The sequence below is a fragment of the Sus scrofa genome, chromosome 1 (assembly GCF_000003025.6).
Source record: "Sus scrofa isolate TJ Tabasco breed Duroc chromosome 1, Sscrofa11.1, whole genome shotgun sequence".
In the NCBI taxonomy this organism is placed as follows: domain Eukaryota; kingdom Metazoa; phylum Chordata; class Mammalia; order Artiodactyla; family Suidae; genus Sus; species Sus scrofa.
The window spans coordinates 92,473,513-92,501,197 of NC_010443.5; the positions used below are offsets into that span (position 1 = coordinate 92,473,513).

Consider the following 27,685-nt stretch of genomic DNA (forward strand, 5'->3'; position numbering starts at 1 on the left):
TAACCCACTGAGCCACAGTGGGAACTCCTTGAGCCTTTGATTAGAGATCACAGGGCTGTGTTTTCAATTTCACTCTTCCCTTTGTATATTTAAATTGGGCGCTTTCTCTTTCCCATAGAGATATAAATTACAGCCCCCAAAACAAGGTGTTTAAGTAGGGATAGATTAACTAGATTTCTGTTGTAAGAGAATATTTCTGCTGAACTTAGTCTGCTACCTCTTGTATTGGGGATCCTTCAGGTTTAGTGATAAGTTAGAAGGACTCACAGGACTCAAAAAAGCTGTTATGTTCACATTTATGTTTTGTTACAGTGAAATATATAGGTTAAATTCATCAAAGGCAAAAAGCATACAGGGCAGAGTCCAGAAGACAACAGGCACAAGCTTCTAGCTGTCTCTCCCACTGGAGTCATATGAACACTGTTTAGTTTTCTTAGCAACGATTTGTAACAATGCAAAGTATAGCCAACCAAGGAACCTAACCCACACCTTGGTATCTAGGGCTTTTATTGGGAGTTTCATAATGCTGGGCCTTCATGACTGACCTAGTTACTTAGTCTCCAGCGCTTCCAGAGGCATAACTGATACAGCATGGTCCAGGGGCCCACCGCCAATCACCCTGTTAACATAAACTGTCCTGCATGGTCCAAAACCCCAGGTCTCTATCAGGCAGAATATTCTGTAGAATTAGAAGTTATCTCCCACGAACCTGTCAGGAGCCAGTCTTTTCTTTGGGATGTGCAGAGTTTGAACACCTAAAGTCTGTGGAGTTAATCCTTTATTGTACACCCTGTGTAAGAGTTAAGGGAATCCTTACTGATCTTTGGACTGTTTGTTTCGTATTCTTTATATTTTTTTACCTCAGGTTTGTTTTTTGTTTTTTGTTTTTTTTCTTTCTGTGGCATGCAGTGGCTTGAGGTGGGACCTCAGTTCCCAGATCAGGATTGAACCTGGGCTGCCAAATCCCTGACACAGTATCAAGGTCCCTAGATTGTAAAAGACCCCCCCCCGTTTATTAGCATGATTATAGAAAAGAGAATTAAGAAGAATAAAGTACATGTCACCAGAAAATATTTCAGCCTTCCAATAATATTTAAAAAAAAACCAGATAATTTAATTGTTAATGAATTTCCTACTACTCTACTTAGTTTCAGATCTTCTAGTTGTTGAATAATTTGAAAAGTAGAAAATCAGATCTTTCCTTTTTTTTCTTGCTTTTTAGGGCCATACCTGCAGCATATGGAGGTTCCCAGGCTAGGGGTTGAATCACTCAGAGCTGTAGCTGCCAGCCTACACCACAGCCACAGCAACTCAGGATCCAAGCCGTGTCTGCAACCTGCACCACAGCTCACAGTAATGCTGGATCTTTAACCCACTGCAAGCTACACCACAGCAGACAGCAATGTCGGATCCTTAACCCACTGAGCGAAATCAGGGATTGAACCCCCAACGTCATGGTTACTAGTCAGATTTGTTTCTGCTGCACCACAACAAGAACTCAAATCTTTTCTTTTGAGAAGCACATAATTTCATGGGAAAATTTAAGTAGGGTATAAGCAATTGAAGAAAATGGTGGTCAATTACAAATTGATCAATTTTACTTCCATTTTGGAGTAAGGCTGGATTTACAGAAATGAAAAATCTCAGTCTTTGTCTTTAAAGAATTCCCATACTACTGACTGGCATGTGCAGTTATGAGACAATGCATTGAGTCCTACAGTAAAGCCACAGTGAGAGCAATTACAGGGAGTGGAGAGGGAGTGATCCTGTCCATGGCAGATGGTAGGGAATGATTGCTTGCTTCTTCTTTTACCTTTTTCTTTTTGTGGCTGGACCTCCCAGCATATGGAAGTTCCCAGGCAATCAGACCTGCAGCTGGGGCCTACGCCACAGCCACAGGAACATAAGATCCAAGCCGCATCTGTGACTTATGCCGCAGCTTGTGGCAATGCCAGATTCTTAATCCACGGAGCGAGGTCAGGGATTGAACTCGAAATCCTCATGGATACTAGTCAGGTTCTTAACCCACTGAGACACAACGGGAACTCCTGCTTGCTTCTTAAAACAATTGATTTATGAAATAGACTTGAAGTAAATCATAATAGGAAAGAAAAGTGATTGAAGAGTCCTTATTATCTGGCCTCCAAAAACCTTCCTTAATCTTTTGCATTTGCTCTTCCCTCAGACTGGAAGACCTTTTTCCTCCTTCCCTTTATGTCATTTCATGCTTCAAAAGAGAAGAATGTGGAGTTCCCTTCATGGCTCAGCGGTTAACGAACCTGACTAGGATTCATGAGGATGCGGGTTCAATCCCTGGCCTTGCTTAGTGGGTTAAGGATCTGGCATTGCTGTGGCTGTGGTGTAGGCCAGCAGCTACAGCTTGAATTCATCCCCTAGCCTGGGAACTTCTATTTGCCACGGCCCTGAAAAGCTAAAAGAAAGAAAGACTCATTCAACACAAAAGGAAGTTACACATAGGCAAGAAGATGGACATTTTATATGGTAATGTTTTTTCCCTTCACAGCCATTTCTTTTCTTTCTTTCTTTTTTATGGCTCCACCTGTGGCATGTGGAAGTTCCCAGGCCAGGCACTGAATCCAAGCTGCAGCTGCAACCTATGCCACAGCCATGGCAATGTGGGATCCTTTAACCCACTGCACGGGGCCAGGGATCAAACCCACACCTCCACAGTGACCTGAGCCACTGCAGTCAGATTCTTAACTCACTGCACCACAGTAGTAATTCCTTTTTTTTTTTTTGGTGAGGTAACACTGGTTTATAACATTATATTTTTCCCATGTACCACATTCTATTTCTTTTTTTTTCTATCGATTTTAATAGGAAAAATTAGGATACATTTCATCCTGACCCTAAACAGCATATTCACAGAGAGAAAACTGTGTTAACTGAGCAATTAAAACAAGCTAGTGTAACAAACGTCACTTAGAAAGTAATTGAATTGCGTTTCCATGTAAAATGTAACATAATAAAGTTTACAGTACTTATGGAAGGAAGACTTTATGGGGGTGGGGCTGGTGGGGAAGGGATTCTTTGCAAAGTGCAATCTTGCTTCTGACCTATTTTCTTCAATGATATTTCAGTGTTTTAGGGGTTCTTGGTAGTCTTGCATTCAAACTGCACTATACATAAAATCCAATCACAGAAAATACTACTAGAGCAAAATAGAAAGAAGTACACAAATGCTTCAAAACAAAAAAAAACATGCATGGGCACAGTCCACTAAAGAGTTACAAGAGATACAGCATCTTAATTTGCCTCACATGGCAACACATTTTGGATTCATTCCTATGTGGCAAACAGTTCCTGATTGTTCCATATGACATTCTCCAACTAGAAACTGCTGTCTGTCATAAAACCATAAAGTCAAAATATTACTTCCGGAGTTCCCATCATGGTACAGCAGAAACGAATCTGACTAGGAACCATGAGGTTGCAGGTTTGATCCCTGGCCTTGCTCAGTGGCTTAAGGATCTGGTGTTGCCATAACCTGTGGTGTAGGTCGAAGACGTGGCTTGGATCTTGCATTGCTGTGGCTGTGGCATAGGCTGGCAGCTGAAGCTCCAATTTGACCCCAAGCCTGAGAACCTCCATATGCAGCAGGTGAGGCCCTAAGAAGAAAAAAAAAAGAAAAGAAAATATAACTTCCTGTACCATATATCATTGGGTGAAAACACTGTTATTCTCCCCCCGCCCCGCCTTTTTTTTCTGTCTTTTCAGGGCCACACCTGTGGCATATGGAAATTTCCAGGCTAGGGGGTGAGTCAGAGCTATAGCTGCTGGCCTACACCACAGCTACAGCAAGGCAGGATCCGAGCTGCATCTGCAACCTACACCACAACTCATGGCAATGCTGGATCCTTAATCCACTGAGCGAGGCCAGGGATCGAACCTGAGTCCTCTTGGATGCTAGTCAGATTTGTTACCACTGATCCATGATGAGAACTCCAAAACACTGTTATTCTAAAAACATTTCTTTTTTAAATAAATGAGTCACTGTCTGAGAAAGTGGTATAACCTTCAAATCTATAGTGGCAGCAAGTCATTATTGCACTGTCATTATGTGTGGTAAGTGTGTAGCTGAGGGGGAGAGGGCTCAGGAAGAGGCAGCAACTCAAATCTCTTCACAGGGATCTTTATTTTTTTTTAGGGTCGCACCCAAGGCATATGGAGGTTTCCAGGCTAGGGGTTGAATCAGAGCTACAGCTGGTGGCCTACACCCACAGCCACACCAACACCAGACCCGAGCCTCATCTGCAATCTACACCACAGCTCATGGCAACGCTGGATCCTTTAACCGACTGAGTGAGGCCAGGGATTGAACCTGTGTCCTCATGGATATCAGTTGTTACTGCTGAGCCACAATGGGAACAGGGGTCTTAAACTGGGTAACAGCAAGTGAAGTCCTTACCAGACGTGCTGAGAACACAGAACTGCAGGCAGAACTGCCACACCTATAGCCTTTTTGCCAGGGCCCTGGGCCTAAAATCTGTCCTGTGTTTTCTTTCAGCCAAACATGAGGGAGACAGGGTGTGTCCTCCCCCTCTGGGAGAAAAGAACTTGATAATTCACCTGTACCTGCTTACTTGCCTCCCCATTAAAAAAAAATGTTTTCATTGAAGTATAATGGATTTACAATGTTCTGTCAATTTCTGCTGTACAGTGAAGTTATATTTCTTCTTCCGAATACATTACACAAGGGTGCTCACCACCAAAAGTTTAGTTTCCATCCCATGTAGCTGACCCCTTTACTCATTGTACCCTCCCCCATTCCCCTTTCCTGCTGGTAACCAATACACTATTTTTTGTTTTGTTTTGTTTTTTGTCTTTTTAGGGCCTCACCCCCTGCACATGGAGGTTCCCAGGCTAGGGGTTCAATCGGAGCTACAGCTGCCAGCCTACACCACAGCTCACAGCAGTGCCCTATCCTTAACCCACTGAGTGAGGCCAAGGATCGAACCTACGTCCTCATGGATACTAGTCAGGTCCGTTAACCACTGAGCCGTGGTGGGAACTCCCAATACTCTGTTCTTTGTGTCAATGTGTTTGTTTTTGTTTGTTTTGGCGTGTTCATTTATTTTGTTTTAAAAATTCCACATATGAGTAAAATCAGATTGCACTTGTCTTTCCATCTGACTTATTTAGCATAATATCCTTAAGTTCCATCCATGTTGTTACAAATGGCAAGATTTCATTTTTTTTGGCTGAGTAGTATTCCATTGTATATACAGACTAAATCTTCTTTATTCATTCATCTGTTAATAGGCATTTAGGTTTTTTCTTTATCCTGGCTATTGTACACAATACTGTGATGAACATAGGGGTGCATGTATCTTTCCAAATTAGTGGTTTCATATCCTTTAGATAAATACCCAGAAGTAGAATGGTTAGATCATATGGTACTTCTTTATAGCCATTTCTTTTTTAAAAATTAAAGTATAATTGATTTCCAATGTTGTGCCAATTTCTGCTGTACAGCAGTGACTCAGCTATACATAAATATATATATTATATATATATATATATATATATATTTTTTTTTTGCTTTTTTAGAACTGCCCCTGCAGCTTATAGAAGTTCCCAGGCTAGGGGTCAAATCAGAGCTGCAGCTGCCACCCTACACCACAGCTACAGCAACACAGGATCTGAGTTGTGTCTGTGACCTATACCACAGCCCATGGCAATGCTGGATCCTTAACCCACTGAGCGAGGCCAGGGATCAAACCTTCGTCCTCATGGATACTGGTCAGGTTCGTTACCTCTGAGCCACGACAGGAACTCCTACAGCCATTTCTTGATAAACTTTCTTTACTTGTCTTCTAAGACATCAAGATTTTCTGGTTTTTCCTCCTATTTTTCTGGCTCCTCCTTCTCAGTATATTTTTCTGGTTCTCCCTCCTTGAGCGCTTCACTCAAGTGCAAAGTCATAACCAAACCAATCCCCAGACCCCATCTCAGGGAATTATCTCCTGGAACCATTCCCAATTCCAATTCTGTAGCAGTCTAAGTCCAATCAGGAGACAGAAATCACAAAATAGATTAAACAGGAGATATTTACCATCACGATAAGTTATAAGCATATTAACTATAAGTTTATAACTTTATGCTTATAACTATTAACTTGTAGTTATTATTATTATTATTTTTTTGTCTTTTTGCCATTTCTTTGGGCCACTCCCACGGCATATGGAGGTTCCCAGGCTAGGGGTCGAATCGGAGCTGTAGCCACTGGCCTACGCCAGAGCCACTGCAATGCGGGATCCGAGCTGCGTCTGCAACCTACACCACAGCTCACGGCAACGCCGGATCGTTAACCCACTGAGCAGGGGCAGGGACCGAACCCACAACCTCATGGTTCCTAGTCGGATTCGTTAACCACTGCGCCACGACGGGAACTCCTTAACTTGTAGTTAGAAGCATAACTATAAGGTATAAAGAAACTATATATGGTACCCTAGGGCTGGGGGAAAATACCTAAAGAAGAATAAACTCAGAAAATACTCAGATCTCAAGGGCTGGAGGCCTTTAGAGGCATGGGCTCTACAATATATAGGGCTTGCAGCAGGATCAATGACTGGCATGTGACCCTGTAAATGCAGGCCAGGTGGGCATCTTGGATTCCCTGTCTTCAGAGCTGTAGACAGGTTGTGGCCAGGCCAAGGCTGCAAGAAGACTCATCTTGGCCTGTGGCCAAGGTTGGCTTTACCAGATGTCCTTACACTCATGAGTCTGACCTTTTCTCTGACAGCCCCCTTCAACTCACTCTACTATGTTGGAAATTACAGGAAACCTCCTGCTCTTGCAGTGCTCCTCCAGCAACTCCTACTGAGAAAAGTTACCAAGGCGGGCATTTTAAAAGAGACTTGCTTAAAAGAATTCTGTTTTTATCAGAAAGCATTTCCTGAAGTCTGTGTTTGGAGCCACCTATCACCTCAAAGTCCACAAGCTCCAGCCACACTGGCTGTTGTTTGAACAACTAGGCATAGTCCCACCTTAGGTCCTTGCGTTAACTTTTCCTTCTTCTGGAACACTCTTCCTCTGGGTATCTTCTCCTTGAAATCTTTGCTCAAATGTCACTCTCCCACTATTTTAGTATTATACCATTCCTCATTCCTGATGCCTCCTGCACTATTTTTTTAAAATACAGCTTATCATTTTTTACTATATGGGATAACTTATCTATGTATTATGCTTACTATTTGTTTCTCCTTGCCAGAATGTAAGCTCCAGGAAGGCAAATATCTTTGTTTATCAATATATACCAGGAGTCTAGAATTGAACTTTGCACATAGTATTTGTCCCAAATATCTGTTAAAGTGACTAAGTGAATTACTGAGACAAACATGAGACATAAATCATAAGATATAAAATATATACAAACCTCTTGTTTTTTCCTACTAAAGTCCAAATCCCATATCAAGATCCAACTAAACAGTCATTCCTTTTATGATCTGCACACTAATTGCTACTGCAAGATTGAGCAAGGTACAAACTTTTCTCCTGTGACAGGTCAGGAGATGAGGTATTTGATTCTGGCCCGGAGGACTATTGCTTGCACGTTTTTGGTTAAGCTAACACCAGTGCACTTTAGAAGAGTCTGGAAATAACTGGAATCCAGCATTAAGCCAGCTGTAGAGTCATTTACAGGATTCCATGACAAGCACTGGAGCCCGTGGAAGGCAAAAACAGAACTACAGAGCAGAGGTCTTCAGAATGGAACAGGCATACTCCTATACAGCCTGGAAGATGGCCAAGGGCACCCAGAGTTCTAAGGAAATGGCTTTCTACATTTCAACTTCCATTTCACTCTTCCCTGAAATTGGTCTACTTGAGAACAAGCCTAATGACACAATAGTCCTCCTTCCAGTTTGCAAAAGAAAAATATCTCTTACATCACAATTCAAAGAGAAGATCAAAATACTGGTTTCAGGAGCTCACACTGTGGCACAGTGGATTAAGGATCTGGTGTTGCCACAGAGTGTAGGTGGCAGCTGTGGCTCAGTTTGATACCTGGCCCAGGAACTTCCATATGCAATGGGTGTGGCAAAAACCCCACAAAAAAACCAAAACAAAAAACTGATTTCAGAGAAACCTTTTGAAAGAGTAATCAAGGCATTTTTGTCCACTGACAGATGAATGAATGGATAAACAAAATATGGTACATACATACAATGAAATTATTCATCCTTAAAAAGGAAGGCTGATACATTCTGCAATGTACATAGATAAACCTTGAAGACATTATCTTTAGGGAATAAGCCCATCACAAAAGGGCTAATACTGTATGATTCCACTCACATGAGATACCTGGAGTAGTCAGGTTCAAAGAGACAGAATGTAGAATGGTGGTTACCAGAAGCCAGAGAGACCAGGGGGATGGGCTGTTATGGTGTAATGGGTAGTTTCGGTTTTGCAAGATGAAGAATTCTGAGATGGATGGTGGTGATGGTTTCACAACAATGTGAATGTATTTACTGTCACTGTAACATTTACACTTAGCAATGGGTAGGATGGTTAAAAAAAAAGAACCAAGGCATGCTAAGCCAGACAGTTCCTATTTAAGATGTATTTTTGTAAAGAAGTTGGTTTTAGAATTAGATGCTTGAAGCCTGTACTGAGATACTCTGAAATCATAACGGTGGAAGTAGTTTGGATTATTTAAAATATAAGTGCCATTTTTAGACAGGTTTTTGAGAACCAATGGATAAACCTCCCCTATAAAAACTTACAGTTAAGGAGTTCCCTGGTGGCCTAATGGATAAGGATTTGGCATAGTCACCGCTGTGGCTCAGGTTCCAGGGAATTTACACATGCCACAGGTGCAGTCAAATATTAAAAAAAAAAAAAAAACCAAAACATTTCTAAGGAGTTCCTCTTGTGGTACAGCAAGTTAGGAACCCAACATAGTCTTTGTAAGGATGCCGTTAGATCCCTGGCCTCACTCAGTGGGTTAAGGATCTAGTGTTGCTGCAAGCTGTGGGGTAGGATGCAGATGCTGCAGGGTCCAGCGTGGCTGTGGCGTAGGCCTGCAGCTGCAGCTCCAGCTCAGCCCCTAGCCTGGGACCTTCCATATGCCAAAGGTGCAGGCCAAAGACAAACACCGAAAAAAACCCAACTACAGTTTAAGATTGTTCATGCTTTTACTATATTTTATTATTTATTTATTTATTTTTGTCTTTTTAGGGCTGCACCCACAGCATATGGAAGTTCCCAGGCTAGGGGGTCCAATCTGAGCTACAGCTGCTGGCCTAGGCCACAGGATCCAAGCTGTGTATGTGACCTACACACCATAGCAACTGCTGGATCTTTAACCCACTAAGAGAGGCCAGGGATTGAACTCTCCTCCTCATGGATACTAGTCAGGATCGTTACCACTGTGCCACAATGGGAACTCCAAGACTATACATGCTTTTAAAAAGTCAAATAATTAGAACTATTCCAATTACAGTCAATTGACATCTCATTCCATTTGGTAAAAACTGAACAATTTCTATTTCCCACTAATTAAAGAAACCCTTTATTTAAACTTACATTGAAAAAGGTTCTCCGGCAATTTCAATGTGCGAGAAGGTCTAGAGTTTTCTAGAAAGCGTTTAGGTAACAGGCCAGCAAAGGCATCTCCCTTTCCAAGCTCCCAAAGCTGTTTTGTGCTTCGCTGGGTTAGGTTTTGCCTGGTCCCCGCCCAGGTACCGCACACCCCGAAGCTGAGAAAGCGGGCAAGGCGGGGAAGGGGCGTGGCCCCCTGAGCGCGGGCTTCCGCGCGCCCTTACCCTGCGAGCCCTACTGCTGCTTCCTTCCCGCTGAGTTTTTAAGTTTCATTTCCTGAGGTGTCTGCTGGTTCCTCCGGCCGTGGCTTTGCCAGAAGCCGGTCTCCCACTGGGTTGCAGAGAGCGCCAGCCATGGCGGCCCGGCGGGGAAAGTCCACGCGGACAGCTTCAGAGGTGGGAGCCGCTGGCCCCAGGGCCTCAGCGCGGAGTGTAAATGGCGCTCCAACGGTGCCCGAGGCCGCCCGGCCTGGCGCACGGAGGAACGGCCCCTCCAGGGCGTCGGGATGCCGACGGGAGAAGAGCGGCCCGGACCCCCGGGAGAAGCCGCAGGTACGCACGAGGACGGCCCGCGCCGAGGACCAGGCGGAGGGCCCATCGGCTCCCTCCGAAAGGGTAGAGCCTCCTTCGGCCCAGGGGGCTTCCCTTCTCAGGGCTGGATCTTGCCGCGCGAGAGAGGCGCGCTCGGCGCGGGAACTGAGACCCCAGGCCGGGGCCACAGAGCTCGCAGCCCCCGCGCGGATGGAGGCACCCCCCGGCGCCTGGAAGCTCCAGACGGTGCTGGAGAAGGTGAGGCTGAGCCGCCACGAAATCTCAGAAGCGGCGGAGGTGGTGAACTGGGTCGTGGAGCACCTGCTGCGGAGGCTGCAGGGCGGAGAGTCCGAGTTCAAAGGCGTTGCCCTGCTGCGCACCGGGAGCTACTATGAGCGAGTGAAGGTGAGTTTCCCTACACCCCTGCGGTCCGCCCCCCACCCCCAACACCCAACCTCCCAGGGGTACTGGGGAAGTAACTTAGATTTGTTCTTTTGTGGCTTGTGACGTATTTCTAATTAAAACGCTGTTTCGTAAATTGACACAACGTTGTAAACCAACAATTCTTTAATTAAAGTAAATTAAAAAACAAACCGCTGTTTTGTTTTGGCTTCCCATCTGGATTGTAAGCCTCCTTGTCACAGAATGTTTTAAGAAACTTTGAACACTGTACAGCTGCTCATTTTACTGATGTGGACTCAGTGATGTTTGTTTATTGTAGGAAGACCTTGTGTGTGTTGGTTTTTGGATCTTAAACTCTTTTAGCACTGACGATCACTCATATAATTCTTTATTTTATTTTTAAAAATTTTTTTATTACTCAAATGAATTTATCACATCTGTAGTTGTATAATGATCATAACAATCTGATTTCACAGGATTTCCATCCCACAGCCCAAGCACATCCCCCCCACCCCCCAAACTGTCTCCTCCGGAGACCGTAAGTTTTTCAATGTCTGTGAGTCAACATCTGTTCTGCAAAGAAGAACACTCATATAATTCTAAGGCATCTTGAAAACCAAGTGAACAAAACTTTCATTGGACTATCTGTATATCTTGAGCATATTACCTAAGTATCAATCAGTTCTATTGTATAAAGTGTCCAAACGAAAGAGAAAGTTACTAGTTAGAAATAGAGAACGCTCTTTTCTGGTTATCGCTGCGCCAGGCGTCATGAGCAGCAAAGTCTCTCAGGACACCCTCTACAAGGCGGTGCAGGAAGTCCTGCACGGAACCAGCACAAGCGCAGGAAGTTTTTGGAGATGGTGGAGCTTCAAATCAGCCTGAAGAACTATGACCCACAGACGCTTCTCGGGCACCTCAGGCCTAAGTCTACTCCCCGCCCCAAGTTCTCCGTTTGTATTCTGGGAGACCAGCAGCATTGTGATGAGGCCAAGGCTGTGGATATCCCACACATGGACATCGAGGCACTGAAGAAACTCAACAAGAATAAGAAACTGGTCAAGAAGCTGGCCAAGAAGTATGATGCCTTTTTGGCTTCAGAGTCTCTAATCAAGCAGATTCCATGAATCCTGGGCCCTGGCCTGAATAAGGCTGGCAAGTTCCCTTCCTTGCTGACCCACAATGAGAATATGGTGGCCAAAGTTGATGAAGTGAAGTCCACGATCAAGTTCCAGATGAAGAAGGTGCTGTGTCTCGAAGTGGCTATTGGCCACGTGAAGACGACAGATGATGAGCTTGTGTATAACATCCTTTTTGCTGTCAACTTCCTGGTGTCATTGCTCAAGAAAAATTGGCAGAACGTCTGAGCTTTGTACATTAAGAGCTCCAGGGGCAAATGCCAGCACCTGTACTAAGGATCAGCTCAATAAACCATTAAAAAAAAAAAAAAAAAAAAGAAAGAAATAGAGAAATGTCTCCAATTAGAAGCTTTTTTTTTTTTGGCGTTTTAGGGCTGCGCTTGTGGTGTATAGAAGTTCTTAGGCTAGGGGCCAAATCCAAGCTGCAGCAGCCGACCTATGCCACATTGACAGCAACTTGGGAGCTTCCAGCCTCCTCTGCGACCTACTTCACAGCTCTGGGCAACACCAGATGCTTAACCCACTGAGTGAGGTTAGGGATGGAACCCGCATCCTCATGGATTCAAGTTGAGTTTGTTACTGTTGAGCCACAATGCGAACCCCCAGAACCACTCTTCTTTTTAAAATCACATTGATGGCAAGAAAATGAAAGTTGTTTTATCTAAAATATGTATTGATTTTAAAGAACTGGTTATGAAAGGCCTACTTGTTCATTGTGGAGTCATTTCATTTGCCTGCCCTCCAGCAGGCTCCTTTAGCACAACAGAACCACCCCTTCTTACCTCCTTCCTCAGCATCTCCAGTCTTTGCCCTTGTTCCTTGTTGATGTCTCTGGATTTCAGAAAAGCACATAGAAGAATTATCCCTGTTTATTTTATTCACAGTTATTTTGTTGTATTTTCTTCTGCTCTGCATACACTTGTATTTCAAAATTGGATTCCAAACTTTATAATTGGTGAAAAAACACTTCTCAGTAACTTTTTTTTTTCTTTTTGCCATTTTCTTGGGCTGCTCCCACGGCATATGGAGGTTCCCAGGCCAGGGGTCTAATCGGAGCTGTAGCCACCGGCCTACGCCAGAGCCACAGCAATGAGGGATCCGAGCCGCGTCTGCGACCTACACCACAGCTCACGGCAACACCGGATCCTTAACCTACTGAGCAAGGCCAGGGATCTAACCCGAAACCTCATGGTTACTAGTAGGATTCGTTAACCACTGAGCCACAATGGGAACTCCTAAGTAACTTTTTTACTTGGATTCATATTGACCCATTTCCGTGCATGTGTTTTATTGTGATATGATCACATTGTAGGTGAAAATCTAGAAATTTTCTTGTAGACAGTCCTTTTGAAATTGCCTGACCATAATGTTCTTTCTGTCCATCCCCAGCACCTCACTGCCACCCCCATCTAAGCCACCACTGTATTTCACCTGAACTATTGCCATTCCAATCTCCTTATTTGCTTTCTTACAATAGCTTTTTCACAGAAACCAGAGTAGATTAAAAAACAAAAACAAAAACAAAGCCAGTCATTACTCTCTCATTAAAACTTGTCTTCTCAGTGAACATGGCATAAAATCTGAATCCCTTTCTAGGACCCACAAGTCCTCCCCGAATTTGGCCTCTGGCTATTTCTTCAGTTTCATTTCATGTCACTCTTCCTCTTGTGCAAATAAACTGATTTTTGCTCCAGTTCTTTTGTGGCTTGTGACACAAGAGCTAGAACTTTAAAAGACTTGACATGACAGTTTGGAGAAGATGTGGAGCAACTGAAACTCCTCTACATGGATGATGGGAGGATAAATTGGTACTAAAGTTAAAGATGTGCTTGTTCTGTGGTCCACCAGTCCTACTCCTGGGTGTTTGTCCAATAGAAATGAGTGCTCATGGTCACTTAAATATGTATGTAAGAATGCTCAGAATAGCTTTGTAATAGTTCACCTCAGAACTGTTTGCAGTGGTTAAAAACTGGAAACAACCCAAATACTCAACAACAGAATAAGTAAATATATTTTTGTATATTCCATTAATTCAGTGGAATACTACAAAAGAACACACTGCCAATGGACATAATGACATGGATGAATCCTACAAACAATGTTGAATGCAAGAAGCCAGATATAAAGAGACACTACTATTTGATTCAGTTTATATGATGTTCCCAGGCAGGCAAACCTAACCTATGGTGTTAGAAGTCAGAAGAGTGGCTATTCTTTCTTTCTTTCTTTTTTTTTTCAAGGTCACTCCCGAGGCATATGGAGATTCCCAGGTTAGGGGCCTAATTGGAGCTACAGTGCAGGCCTGTGCCACAGAAGAGTGGCTACTCTTGATGGAGGGTTTCTAATTAGAAGTGGGAATGCTTCTGGATATGGGAATGGGGCAATTTATTTTTTAATTTTATTTATTTCTTTTTATGGCTGTGCCCACAGCATACGGAAGTTCCTGGGCTAGGGGTTGAATTGGAGCTGCAGCTGCCAGCTGACACCACAGTCACAGCAATGCCCCAGATCCGAGTCGCATCTGTGACCTACACCACAGCTCACGGCAATGCTGGTTCCTTAACCCACTGTCCTTGGGCTGTCATAACAAAATATCACAGACTGAGAGGCGTGAACAACAGACATTTATTTTCTCACAGTTCTGGAGGCTGGTAGTCCTTGATCAGGGTGCCAAAACAGCTAGGTTCTGGTAAGGGTGCTCATCTTGGTTTTCAGAAAGCCACCTTCTTCCTGTGTCCTCACTGTGCTCCTCAGTGCATGTGTGCAGAGAAAGCAATCAATCTCATAAATCCACTGATGCTGTCAGCTAGGACCTACCCTCATGATCTCATTTAAACTTCCTCACCTCCGAAAGACCCTGTCTCCAAGTATAGTCATACTGAGGCTTAGGGCCCAGTTTTTAGGAATTTTGAGAGGACACAGTTGAATACACAGCACAGTATGTCTCATTTTGGACGAGCTACATCCACATGGTCAAAAGACAGTGGGTTACCAGGTACAATGTTGAGTAGTACAGTCTAAGGGCTCTACATGAAACATACCCCCAATGAGTGAAAGACTTGTCAAATTTTTTTTTTTTTTGGCTGCACCTGCAATGTGTGGAAGTTCCTGGGGTAGGGATCAAACCCATGCCACAGTAGTAACCAGAGGCCCAGCAATAACAGTGATGGATCTTTTAACCTGCTGAGCCACTAGGGAACTTCTTATGCATTTTTAATATAGGAAAAACAAGCATTTATTATAATTGCTGCCGTTGTGATAAAGAAGATTCTGTGAAGCTCTTTAAATGCTGTGGTTCAAAGACACTAAGGTAGTTCGTGCATAACTTAGAGCTCATACTCATATGGGTGACTGGCAGCTATAAAGAGAAAGCCCTTGCTTAACTAGCCAGGAGGTGACCCCACAAATTTTTGAGACCAGAGACAGGAGGGTGGCTCAGTGTGTAGCTTGTGACAAAAGGTAGCACCTTTAAGATCTTTAATTTTATCAGTCTTTAAACTCCTGAAAAAACTGGTTAGGTTTTTAAAGCTTACATATTATTTTAAATTGGTTTTAAAAAATGAGTATAGAACCTATAAAGGAGAACCTAAAATTGGAGGTTAGGATTAACACATACACACTACTATCTACAATGTATGGAATGGATGGGAAACAAGAATGGATGGGTAACAAGGACCTATTGTATAGTACAGGGAAATAAATATACTCACTACTGTGTAATAACCTATATGGGAAAGGAACCTGAAAAGGAATGAACACAGGTATATGTATAACTGATTTCCTTTGCTATATACCTGAAACTAAAACAAAATCCTAAGTCCCCTATATGCTAATGAAATTAAAAAAATAAGCATAGGATCTACACACTGAAATCAATAATATTCTTTCAGCACCATTAGTCTCACTCTCAGAGAGTATAAATTTTAGGAATCCTGCTTTTCAAAGTAGGATTTTAAGTGGAAATTTTAAGGAAAAAATTGTAGTTGCTTGGGAAATGCTCATAGGCAAATATTTCAGTGCTGTTTTTACTGTTTCTTAGATTTCTGCTCCCAATGAATTTGATGTTATGTTCAAACTGGAAGTTCCCCGAATTCAGCTAGAAGAATATTGCAACAGTGGTGCTCATTATTTTGTCAAGTTCAAAAGAAATCCTGGAGGAAATCCTCTGGAACAGTTCTTAGAAAAGGAAATATTATCAGCTTCTAAGATGCTGTCCAAGTTTAGGAAAATTATTAAGGAAGAAATTAAAAATATAGAAGGTAAGATTTTTGACTTTTTTTTTTGTCTTTTTGCTATTTCTTGGGCTGCTTCCCACAGCATATGGAGGTTCCTAGGCTAGGGGTCCAATTGGAGGTGTTAACCACTGGCCTACGCCAGAGCCACAGCAACTCGGGATCTGAGCCATGTCTGCGACCCACACCACAGCTCATGGCAACACTGGATCCTTAACCCACTGAGCAAGGCCAGGGATCCAACCAGCAACCTCATGGTTCCTAGTCTGATTCGTTAACCACTGTGCCACAACGGGAACTCCAAATTTTTGACTTTTGATTGTTAATGTCCACTTCTCTCTTGATATTTCTCGATCTCTCTTAGCAAACTGTTAACTACTGTCTTCTAGAAACAGCTCTTTGCTCTTGATTTTAGCTTACTAGATTTTTTGGTATTCTTCCTAAATAGTTATTGGCTCTGTTTTGGTCTCCACTAAGTCCTCGCCAAATAAAATTGAGTGGTGGTTGAATAAAATTGGTGAGATCCCCTCTTGCAGCTTGAAGCTCATAAACAGAGATTGTAGTGCATGCTGTGAAGGGAGTGAGGTGGGAGAAGTGGTGACCTTTCGGGCTGGGTGGCGGAGAAAGGCCCAGAGGGAAAAAAGAGCTTGATAAGTTCAAAGAGCAAAAAGAAGTCCTGTGAACAAGGCGAAGAGTGACATGAGATGAAGCTGAAGAAGAAACCAGAGGCCAGATTCTGGGAGGACCTGGAGAGAAGTTCTGATTTTATGCCACATTCATTGAGAAGCTTTGTATTTTAAAAAATGTTCTCTGGTTTCTGTGAAGAAGATAATCTAAGAAGGCAAATGAGGTGAAGGTGGTGGTGACTGAATGGGAGTGGGGTGGGTGCTGGGGATGGAGAGAAGCACACACATCCAGGCTGTAGCAGTGCTTGCTTCTGGGTTGAGTGGGTGCTGATGGAGGGCAGAGGTAAAGAAGGCTCCCAGGTGTCTGGGTTGAGCATCTGTGTGGATTGATCCTGCCATTTTCTAAGTTAGGAGTGACAAGAGAAGAACATATTTTGGGATATGAGTTGAGAGTTTGCCTTTGGATAGGTTAAGTTAGTGATTCCTGTGATAGGCTGAAGTGAATGTGTAGGGAGCATGATGACCTTCAAGTTCATCCATGTTGTCACAAGAGACAGGATTTCCTTCCCTGTTAAGGCTCAACAATACTCCAGTGTCTCTAGATGCTGCGATCCCATTGCCCATTCATCTCTCAGATGCTACCCTGGTTGTCTCTGTGTCTTGGCTGTTGTGCACAGTGCACCACAGGCCACCCTTTCTGCTGTCACTGTGGTCTCAGTTGCTTCTCTCCTCCTACTGCTCAGATGGCTTCCTCTTTTTTTTTTTTTTCCCTTTTCTTTTTAGGGCTGCACCTGCTGCATATGGAGTTTCCCAGGCTAGGGGTTGAATTGGAACTGCAGCTGCTGGCCTACACCACAGCCACAGCAACGCCAGATCCAAGCCATGTCTGCGACCTACACCACAGCTCACAGCAACGCTGGATCCTTAACCCAGTGAGTGAGGCCAGGGATCGAACCCACGTTCTCAAGGAAGCTAGTCCAGTTTGTTACCACTGAGCCATGATGAAACTCCCTAATTTTCATCTTATACTTAGCACTTTATGGATCTCCAATTGTAGGTATGTTATTTTTATTGTATTTTCAGAGAAAATTGGACTGATAAGCCCTTTCTTCCTTTTTATATATTTAAACATACAGGTGTCACTGTGGAGAGGAAGAGGAGAGGGAGCCCTGCAGTAACACTTCTGATTAGCAAACCTAAAGAAATATCTGTGGATATAATCCTGGCTTTGGAATCTAAAAGCAGCTGGCCTGCTAGCACCCAGAAAGGCCTGCCCATCAGTCAGTGGCTTGGAGCAAAAGTTAAAAACAATCTGAAACGACAGCCATTTTACCTGGTACCCAAGCATGCCAAGGAAGGAAGTGGTTTTCAAGGTATCTTGACTGTGAAGGTTAACTTAAAGACATCCCTGTAAAAGAGTTGTCAGTGTTACTTACTGGGGCAGTGAAAGATCAGCCAGTGCTGTTGGTATTTCAAGAGCCCTCAGGCTAAGTAGGCTATAAGATGGTGAGAGAGAGAATTGAAAAGGGCATAATTGTAATAGTAATATAAAATACTTAGCTTTAAAATGTCTACTGACCCACACTTAAATGTTGTTTTTGTTTGTTTAGAATACAGAAAGGCAGTACCAACCTTGGAGTTAGACTGCCCTGGATCTGAATCCTAAGGCTTCTTCCCTTTTAGCTGTGTGACCTTGGGCTAGTTATCAAACCTCTCTAAACCTATGTGCTTATCTGCATATGTTGGTTAATCAAAGCTACTTGAAAGATTCTGTGGAGATGAAAATGAGGCAATGTGTGTAGGATCCCTGGTTCAGTTCATGGCAGTTTTATGTTATTGATGTTGTCCCCAAAGCCTGCACTGTCATCTCAGTTGTATTTCTCTCTCCTTCATCTCCCTCCACTGCTCCCATGCAGCTGGCAAACCTTCGCAGTCTCAGCTGCCATTGGGCCAGTGGCTAGGTCTCCTCACCTGTGTGCCCCAGCCTCCTGGGTTAGGATGGGTTTTCAGGGGTGCTCTTAGGTGACATTCAAATTGTGGAAACTGGGCTGAGTTAGTTTACAGATAAAACTGAACAATGGTGACATTTTCTCAAGTGGTAGAAAAAATTTTATGATTATTTTCGTTTTCTCTTATAAATTACATAAGAACTTTTGGTACTTACTGCTGATGAACTCCAAGGAAACTAGAGGAGACCAGGAAACAAATGAAGCCAAGTTATAAATGAGCATTGCTGAACAAATCTCAGAAATCCTCAGCCATGCTTAGCTTGCTGGCTTGTTTTGTGGACACATGTCATAACATTATGTTACATATATATGAGTCATTTTCTGCAAGAAAAGTTGTTTAGAAGAGGGAATTACATATATCATTTTTCATAATTTTGTTTAAAAAAACCCCAGCTTTTTGCAGAGGTGGCAGTCCTGAGCAATTTCTAGAAGGGCCGCCCCAAGAAACCCTCGCTGTATATGATATGGAAATCGCAGGAGGACCCATAATGCCAGTGACTTGGGGGAAGCGGGGGAGGCCCATCAGCCTGGGGATGAGGAAGAGCCCTTCAGGGACCCTGGGGCTGTACAGAGGCCAGTGTTTGGGTAGTTCCTTATCCTTGCAGAAGATGACCGTGCAGGCGTCAGGTGCTTAGCTCACCTCTGCTCTGTTACCCTTGGTTGTTTTCCATCTCCTGTCATTTCTGATTATCTGTGAGAAGGCAAAACCTTGTGTGTGTGCATGCGTGTGTGTGTGTGTGCTCACACACATGCACATCCAAGTGATTGAACAGAAGCGTATTTTAGCAGTGAAAATACTTGTACTAGGTTGGAGGCACTTTGCCTGAGGCATGTGCAAGTTCCAGGGCTGGGGATGAACCTGTGCCTGCTGGAGCGACAACTCTGGCTCCTTAACCCACTGCACTACCTGACTACATAACACCAATTTTAACTTTTCTCTTTTCCAAACATTTTATTATACATTTCCTGCTGTCACAAGCTATCTTTTTATCTTTTTAAAAATACAATTTGATTTCTTTTTGGGCTTTTATTTTAACTCAGTGAATTTTATTATATTTATAATTGTACAATGATCATCAACAACCCAATTTTATAGCATTTCCATCCCAGACCCCTAGCCCATCCCTCCCCTCAACAACCTGTCTCCTTTGGAAATGGTAAGTTTTTCAAACTGTGAGTCAGGATCTGTTCTGCAAAGAAGTTCATTGTATCCTTTTTTTAGATTCCACATGTGATAGCCTGTGACTTTGTGTCTCACTGTCTGGTTAACTTCACTTAGCATGATAATTTCTAGGTCCATCCATGTTGCTTAAAATCCCAGTATTTCATTCCTTTTAATGACTGAGTAACATTCTATTGTGTATACGTACCATATCTGCTTTTCCACTCCTCCGTCGATGGACATTTAGGTTGTTTCCATGTCTTGGCTATTGAAAATAGTGCTGCAGTGAACATCGGAGTACATGTGTCTTTTCAAGTCATGGTTTTCTCTGGATAGATGCCCAGGAGTGGGATTGCTGGATCAAATGGTGGTTCTATTTTTAGTTTTCTGAGGAATATCCAAACTGTTTTCCACAGTGGTTGCACCAATTTACATTCCCACCAACAGTGTAAGAGGGTTCCCTTTTCTCCACACCCTCTCCAGCATTTATTGTTTGTAGACTTTTTGATGGCCACTCTGACTGGTGTAAGGTGTTGTAGTAGTTTTGATTTTCATTCCTCTAATAATTAGTGATGTTGAACATCTTTTCTTTTTGTTTTTTTGCCATATGTATGTTAGGTCTTCTTTGGAGACTTGTCTTTTTAGATCTTCTGCTTCTTTTTGATGGTGTTCTCTGTTTTTTTAATATTGAACCACAGGAAGTGTTTACATATTTTGGAGATTAATCCCTTGTCAGTCACTTCATTTGCCAATATTTTTCCCCATTCTGTGGGTTGTCTTTCATTTTGTTTAGGGCTCCCTTTTCTGTGAAAAAACTTTTAAGTTTAACTAAGTCCCATTTGTTTATTTTTGTTTTTATTGTCATTACTCTAGGAGGTGGGTCTGATAAGATATTGGTGTCGTTTATGTCAGAGAGTGTTCTGCCTGTTTTCCTCTAAGAGGTCTATAGTATCCAGTCTTATAGGTTTTTAATCCATTTTGAGTTTATTTTTGTGTATGGTGTGAGGGATTATTCTAATTACATTCTCTTATTTGTAGCTCTCCAGTTTGCCCAGCACCTCTTATTGAAGGGACTGTCTTTTCTCTATTGCATATTCTTGCCTCCTTTGTCATAGATTAGTTGAATGTAGGTGTGAGGGTTACAATTTGATTTTTAATTAAAATTTTCAAATTTTTATAATCTTCTACCTACCTATGCCAAAGAATATCATATTATTACCAAGAGTGTAATTATTTGTATAAGCTTTCTTTGCAGTTCTTTTTGTTCTTAAGATAAAAGGTTACATTTAGAATGGATAAGCAATGAGGAACTATATCCAATTATTTGTGACAGAACATGATAGAAGATAATATGAGAAAAAGAATGTATGTATATGTATGACCGAGTCACTTTGCTATACAGCGGACATTGACATAACTTTGTAAATCAACTATACTTTAATTAAAAAATAAAAGGACAGTGAAAAACCAGGTCCTTAACCCACTAGGCCACCATGGAACTCCTGGATTTTAAATCCTGATTTAGTTTTGTTTCATAAGTTTATAAAACATTCACATGTTTCCAAAGCCAAAGCTACAGAAAAAGTTTACCTTCATGTTCCCTTTGCACTCTTCTCTCCTTCCTTGATTAGAAACCCTTTAATTGTTTTTGGTTTACCTGTCATTTTTTAAAAATACAAATATATATATATATATACACACACATGCAACCCTCCTTTTAAAAAATAAAATGTATACATTTCTGTTTTCATTTAGTAAGATATCTTGGATGTCATCCCATAGTTCTTTATAGAGATAGCATTCATTCCTTTAAATTTTTAAAAAATTTTTATGCTGTTTTTAAAAGTTACTTTCCATTGTAGTTATTAAAAAATATTGGCTACATTCCATCCTTGTAGCCTGTCTTACACCCAGTAGCTTTTACCTCCCAGTGTCTGAGAGTCTGCTTTTTTGTTATATTCACTAGTTTGTTGTATTTTTGTGATTCCACATGTAAGTGATATTTTACAGTATTTGTCTTTCTCTGTCTGACTTTTTTCAGTTAGTGTAATACCCTCCAAGTCCTTCCATATTGCTACAAGTGGCAAAATTTATTCTTTTTTATGGCTGAGTTTTACTTAATTATATATGTACCATGTCTTCTTTATCCATTCATCTGTTGATGGACTCTTAGGTTGCTTCCATATCTTGGCAATTGTGAATAATGCTGCTGTGAACATTGGGTGCATACATTTTTTTGAATTCGCTTTTTTGTTGTTTGTTTGTTTTGAGCACCCATTTCTTTTACAGTCTGTTTTTATAGCTGGCCAAGATGTAGTGAATCCATATCTAATCTTGCTAGCATTGCCAGCACATTTCCATGTGGAATTCACCAATTTGCTTTCCCGCTGTTGTGTATAGCGACTACACCTTTCACTCTCAGTTTTATCAGCACAACTCATTAAACTTTAGAATTTTTACCATTCTTCCAAAACAGAAAATACTATCACAATGTAGTTGTTGAAAATAAACTTTAATTTTAGAATAGTTTAAGATTCACAGAAGCCCCAAGATAATGTAGAGTTCCTGTATACCCCATCTTACATTAATATGACACAGTTGTCACAAATAATGAACCAATATTGATATAGTCTTGTTAACTGAAGTCCACAGTTTATTCAGACTTCCTTAGTTTTTATCTGATGTCCTTTTTCTCTTCCAAAATCCCATGTAGGACACCACATTGCATTTCATTGTTGTGTCCCCTTGACCTCATCTTGACTGTAATAGTTTCTCAGACTTTCCTTGTTTTTGATGACCTTGATGGTTTTGAGGAGTACTGGCTAGCTGCTTTGTAGAATATCCCTTGTTTGGCATGTGTCTCAGGTTTTTCTTGTGATTACCCTGGAGTCTGGGTTTAGGGGTGGAGAACTGAAGAGGTGAAGTGCCTTCTCATCACATGACATCAAGGGCATGAGCAGAACTTAGCCCTGCTAGTGATGACCTTGATCACATGGCTGAGGGAGAGTTTGTCAGGTTTCTCCTCTCGTGTGTCCCTCTCTTCCTCCCTTCCATCCTGTGCTATTTGGAAGGAAGTCACTGTGCACAGCTCATGCTTAAGCTAACCTCTTTAAGAGCAGAGTCTATACACAAATTATTTGGAACTCTTCTTCATGAGAGATTTATCTCTTATCCCCATTTATTTATATTTTTACCTAAATCATATCAGTATGGACTCATGGGTATTTGTCTCATATTTTAGGCTACAATCCAATACTACTTTCATTTTGTTGCTTAAATTATTCCAGCTTTGGCCTTTAGGATCTCTTTCAGTTGGTTTCTGTGCTCTTTTGATATTTGTCCCATAATTGTGGGATATTTTTTTGGTTTTAAGCACTAAGTCATTTTCTGGCACTCCAAGATGCTCTAAGGCTCATCTTGTATATTTCCTGCTTCAGTCCTAGAACCAGCCATTTTTCCAAGGAGCCATGGATCCTTTTACTGGAGAGTACACTAGAAACCAAGATCTGGGTGCTGTATGTGCTTTGCCTCTGAGGGACTCTCAGCTGGAGGATCAAGGATCTATTTATGTATACTAACTACAGAATATATACCGACTGGATTGGTATTTATATCTGTACCCACCTGTGTTTGTATTCAGTGCTACTTGAGTTCATCCTGATGCCTCCAACCATAGTCCATTACCACATGGGTCCTTCTCTTGCTGTCTGTACCCTCTCTCTCCATCAGTGAGAAGCCTGGCTCCTGCTGTCTGCCACCCACCTATTCCTTGTTGGATTCAGTCCACAGGTGTGGATGCTTCAGAATTGTAAACCATTCCCCTCTGAGCACAGTGTGTATGTACAGTTCCTTTTGCCTTCGGTTTTACAGACCCCAGACCCCAGAGTAACTGAGCTCGGCACCTTTTGTCCCCACCCCCTTCAGGAAGGTTGTGTTCTACATTCATAATACAGTTACAGTCCCTTTTCATAGTCTGAATTATTTCCTGAGATCCCTTGATCTTCTAAATTATTTTTTATTATTATTCATTTTTTGGGCTTTATTTAGGGCCTCGCCCATGGCATAGGGGTCAAATTGGAGCTGTGGCTGCTGGCCTGCACCACAGTCTCAGCAACATGGAATCTGAGCCATATCTACAACATTAATACAGCTCACAACAACACCAGATCTTTAACCCACTGAGTGACGCCAGGGATTGAACCCACATCCTCATGGATACTAGTCGGATTCATTTCTGCTGCACCATAGCAGAAACTCCTATAACTTTTTATTATGAAAAAATTTAAACCGATGGAAAAGTGGAATATATTGAACTCACACACATCTGTCACCCAGCCTCTTTTGTATTTTCTGCATGTACAGTTATATTATCTGTCAATAATGAGAGCTTTGTTTCTCTCTTTCCAATGTTATAGCCCTATTTTTTTCTTCTCTTACTGTGCTGCCCAGGATAGCCAGTGCATGTTGAACAGAAATGGGGATAGCAGACAGCCTGCCTTCCTGATTTCAAAGGAAAAACGTCATCTTTTTACCTTAGGTTATCATGTTGCTAGGTTTTTTTTATAGCCTACCTTTCATCAGATCAAATTTCCATTCCCATTTAAATTACTAAGAGGTGTTTTCTTTTAATGATGAATGAATGTTAAGTTTTATTAGCTACATTTTCTGCTTCTATTGAGATGATCAAATGTTTCTTCTCTGATCTGTTAATGTGACAAATTATATTGGTTGATTTTTAAAATTATAAACCAGTTGTGCATTCCTGGTATTAAATCCAGGTAGGTGATAGGATAGTCAAATATTAAAAGAGCTAGCCATGGTAAAACTTGTGGAGAATAAGGAAATCATTCTAGTCTTACATAAAAAGGCATATAAAAAAAGGTTGTATTCCCTGGTTCATTTTACATTAATACCAAAACATGCAAGGATAGTATAAAAGAATAAACAAAAAGTTTCAATTAATTGATTCAAATTATTATTAAAAGAAAACATTAACAAACTGAATTTAGGAGTATATAATACCATGGCTAACTCTATTAAACTCTGACTTCTGCTCCCTAATTTTTTTCTAACTCAGCCCATTGTTTGCTTATTTGCATCAGTTGTTTTTCAAGTATGTAATCACATTATTTATCTGTTTACTTTTGGTCTGTCTCTCCCTAGAAACTTTTCAGAATGTTATTTTAATGAAGGAGATCACTTAAATATTGTGCTGTTTATATATGAACGTTTTTGGTTAAGTGCTTCTCTGTTTTTCTTTTGGAAATTAAGAAGAAACATGGAGGCTTTCCTTCTCTCACATTGAAAAGGACATTTTGAAAAATCATGGACAGTCTAAAACATGCTGTGAAATTGATGGAGTGAAATGTTGCAGGTAAGTTCCCTACTTTTTGAAATGACAGATTATCAGTGGAATGCTTAATTATTATTATCATTTGTCTTTTTAGGGCCTCGCCTGTGGCATATGGAGGTTCCCAGGCTAGGGGTTGAATTGGAGCTGTAGCTGCCGGCCTATACCACAGCCATGGCAATGTGGGATCTGAGCTGTGTCTGTGACGTACACCACAGCTCATGGCAACACCAGATCCTTAACCCACTGAGCAAGGCCAGGGATTGAACCTGCGTCCTCATGGATATGAGTCAGGCTGGTTACTGCTGAGCCACTATGGGAACTCCTGGAATGCTTAATTATTTGTTGGCTCCATAGGTCAAGCCTGAAGATGATCATTGCTGGGTTGAGTCCTGGAGTCAGTGGGCACATGGCTAGATTGGCCTGGAGTATAATAGTGTAGGCATGAGACCAAGGAAGCCAAGTCTGAGGAACCAGGGCAGGAGTCTTGTTGGAAGGCAGTGCCAGAGAGCATAGTCCTGAGTCTGGGTTATATGGATGCAAGAAAGAAGGACAGAGTGAGGGGTGTGAACTCTAGTCATGACTAACCCACGACAATTGTCTTAGTACTGTGGTAGCTTCTAGGCAATGAATATTAGTGTCGCATAATGCGAGGACAGCAAAGGACTGCTCTTATTGCACAGTGGTGCTTGCTTTGAGATAGTTTGGCTGTGTTGAAGGCCAGGACTGACTAGCCAAACTTGAAACAACAGTGAGATGGGCAATTATTTTTCTTAGTAGCATATATACCATAAGAACTGAACTTGAAAAGGAATCATTCATTTGAGTTTCTAAAGTTCTCTGGAATAAGGGTCACAAAATTTAAAAAGTTAAAGCAAGAATGCCCAGTGTGTGCAGGGAGTTCTTTAAGGAGTCATATGCAGCTTTGAAGTAAGCATTAAGAAAAATATATTGTCGACCATACTTAATAATTTCATAAACATAACATTTTGTCAACTACTAAATAACTGGATGATATAGTCAAAATAAATTCATTTTATGAAAACTAAAGATTTTTCTAGGTATTAAATAACTGGATGAATAATATAAATATCTCCCAGTTTCATATGGTTGAATTAATCCTGATAGAATAAAATATTTAAGCTAGGAATGGGGAAGAGGGAAGGGAAAAATATGTTTTTGAAATTTAAAGCATGTATTTGAAAAATTAATTTGGTTTTAGAACGACTGTATAATCATATTATTTATATATATGTTATTTTTTGTATTTTGTATGTATTATCTGTATTGTTGGTTATATCTTTATGTTTTTTTTTTTTTTCTGTAAGATACCTAAAGTTCTTTGTGGAATGAAATAAGTTATAAATAAGTAAAAATAAATGATTTTCTTTTTTATTCAACAGGAAAGAGTGTTTAAAACTAATGAAATACCTTTTAGAACAACTGAAAAAAAAGTTTGGAAACCGAAGGGAACTGGCTAAGTTCTGTTCTTATCACGTGAAAACTGCCTTCTTTCACGTCTGTACCCAGGACCCTCATGACAATCAGTGGCACCTCAAGAACCTTGAGTGCTGCTTTGATAACTGTGTGGCATATTTTCTGCAGTGCCTCAAGACAGAACAACTGGCCAATTATTTCATTCCTGGAGTCAATCTGTTCTCTCGAGACCTAATTGACAAACCAAGTAAAGAATTTCTGTCAAAGCAAATTGAATATGAAAGAAACAATGGATTTCCAGTTTTTTGGTGAATTTTGAAATTATATTTTTAAAACTAATAGAGAATTAGAATGATTTTATAATAAGTGAAATGTCACAGCCAATGATGGACTAAAATGAATTTAAATAATTACTCAGGTCTCAGTCTGTCTTAATAAACTCTAATCAATATAAAAAGATGAGGAGTTCCCATTGTGGCCCAGTGGAAATGAATCCGACCAGTATCCATGAGGATATGGTTTAGATCCCTGGCCTCGCTCAGTGGGTCAGGGATCTGATGTTGCTGTGAGCTGTGGTGGAAGTTGCAGATGTACCTTGGATTCTGTGTTGCTGTACCTATAGCTCCAATTCGACCCCTAGCCTGGGAACTTCCATGCTCCTGTAGCCCGAAAAAAAAAGCAAAAAAATGTATAAAAAGATGAATGATCTTAGGAAGGAGGTTAGTCAAGAAATAAGAAACAAAAGAAATATTTGAAATAGAAAAGCTTTACCAAAGTAGAAGGAAAAGAAGGACAAAATATATATCACCTCAAATTATATTTATCACCACTTGGGAGTTCCCGTTGTGGCTCAGTGGTTAACGAATCTGGCGAGGAACCATGAGGTCCAGGGTTCGGTCCCTGGCCTTGCTCAGTGGGTTAAGGATCTGGCGTTGCTGTGAGCTGTGGTGTAGGTCGAAGACATGGCTCGAATCTGGCATTGCTGTGGCTCTGGAGTAGGCTGGCGGCTATAGCTCCAATTAGACCACTAGCCTGGGAACCTCCATGTGCTGTGGGTGTAGCCCTAGAAAAGGCAAAAAGACAAAAAAAAAATTTCACCACTTACACCACTTCTCACCTAGCACAGATGTGTGGAAGGTAGCAAGACGACAGAGTTAGAAATGATCATTGCCTCCATGAACTGGTAGGTTTTGTTCAATATGCAGATATATTTGGAAGCAGTGTCCTGTTCTGA

At 41.5% G+C, this 27,685-nt stretch overlaps 1 protein-coding gene and 1 pseudogene across 1 annotated transcript; both read left to right on the forward strand.

Moving 5' to 3' along the window:
- On the forward strand, window positions 9,741-26,864 carry MB21D1 (Mab-21 domain containing 1). Its single transcript, XM_013985148.2, has 5 exons — window positions 9,741-10,499; window positions 15,675-15,894; window positions 17,630-17,866; window positions 24,936-25,038; window positions 26,418-26,864. Exons 1-5 carry the CDS (start codon window positions 9,918-9,920, stop codon window positions 26,761-26,763), a joined length of 1,488 nt encoding a protein of 495 aa, XP_013840602.1. The 5' UTR covers window positions 9,741-9,917; the 3' UTR covers window positions 26,764-26,864.
- LOC100515766 lies at window positions 11,253-11,926 on the forward strand (annotated as a pseudogene).

Bases quoted from the DNA above. Each gene is read 5' to 3' on its own strand.
- MB21D1 (XM_013985148.2), top strand. From the start codon at position 9,918: ATGGCGGCCCGGCGGGGAAAGTCCACGCGGACAGCTTCAGAGGTGGGA. The intron at 10,500-15,674 runs GTGAGTTTCCCT...ACTGTTTCTTAG, and splicing joins GCTACTATGAGCGAGTGAAG to ATTTCTGCTCCCAATGAATT. The intron at 15,895-17,629 runs GTAAGATTTTTG...TTAAACATACAG, and splicing joins AGAAATTAAAAATATAGAAG to GTGTCACTGTGGAGAGGAAG.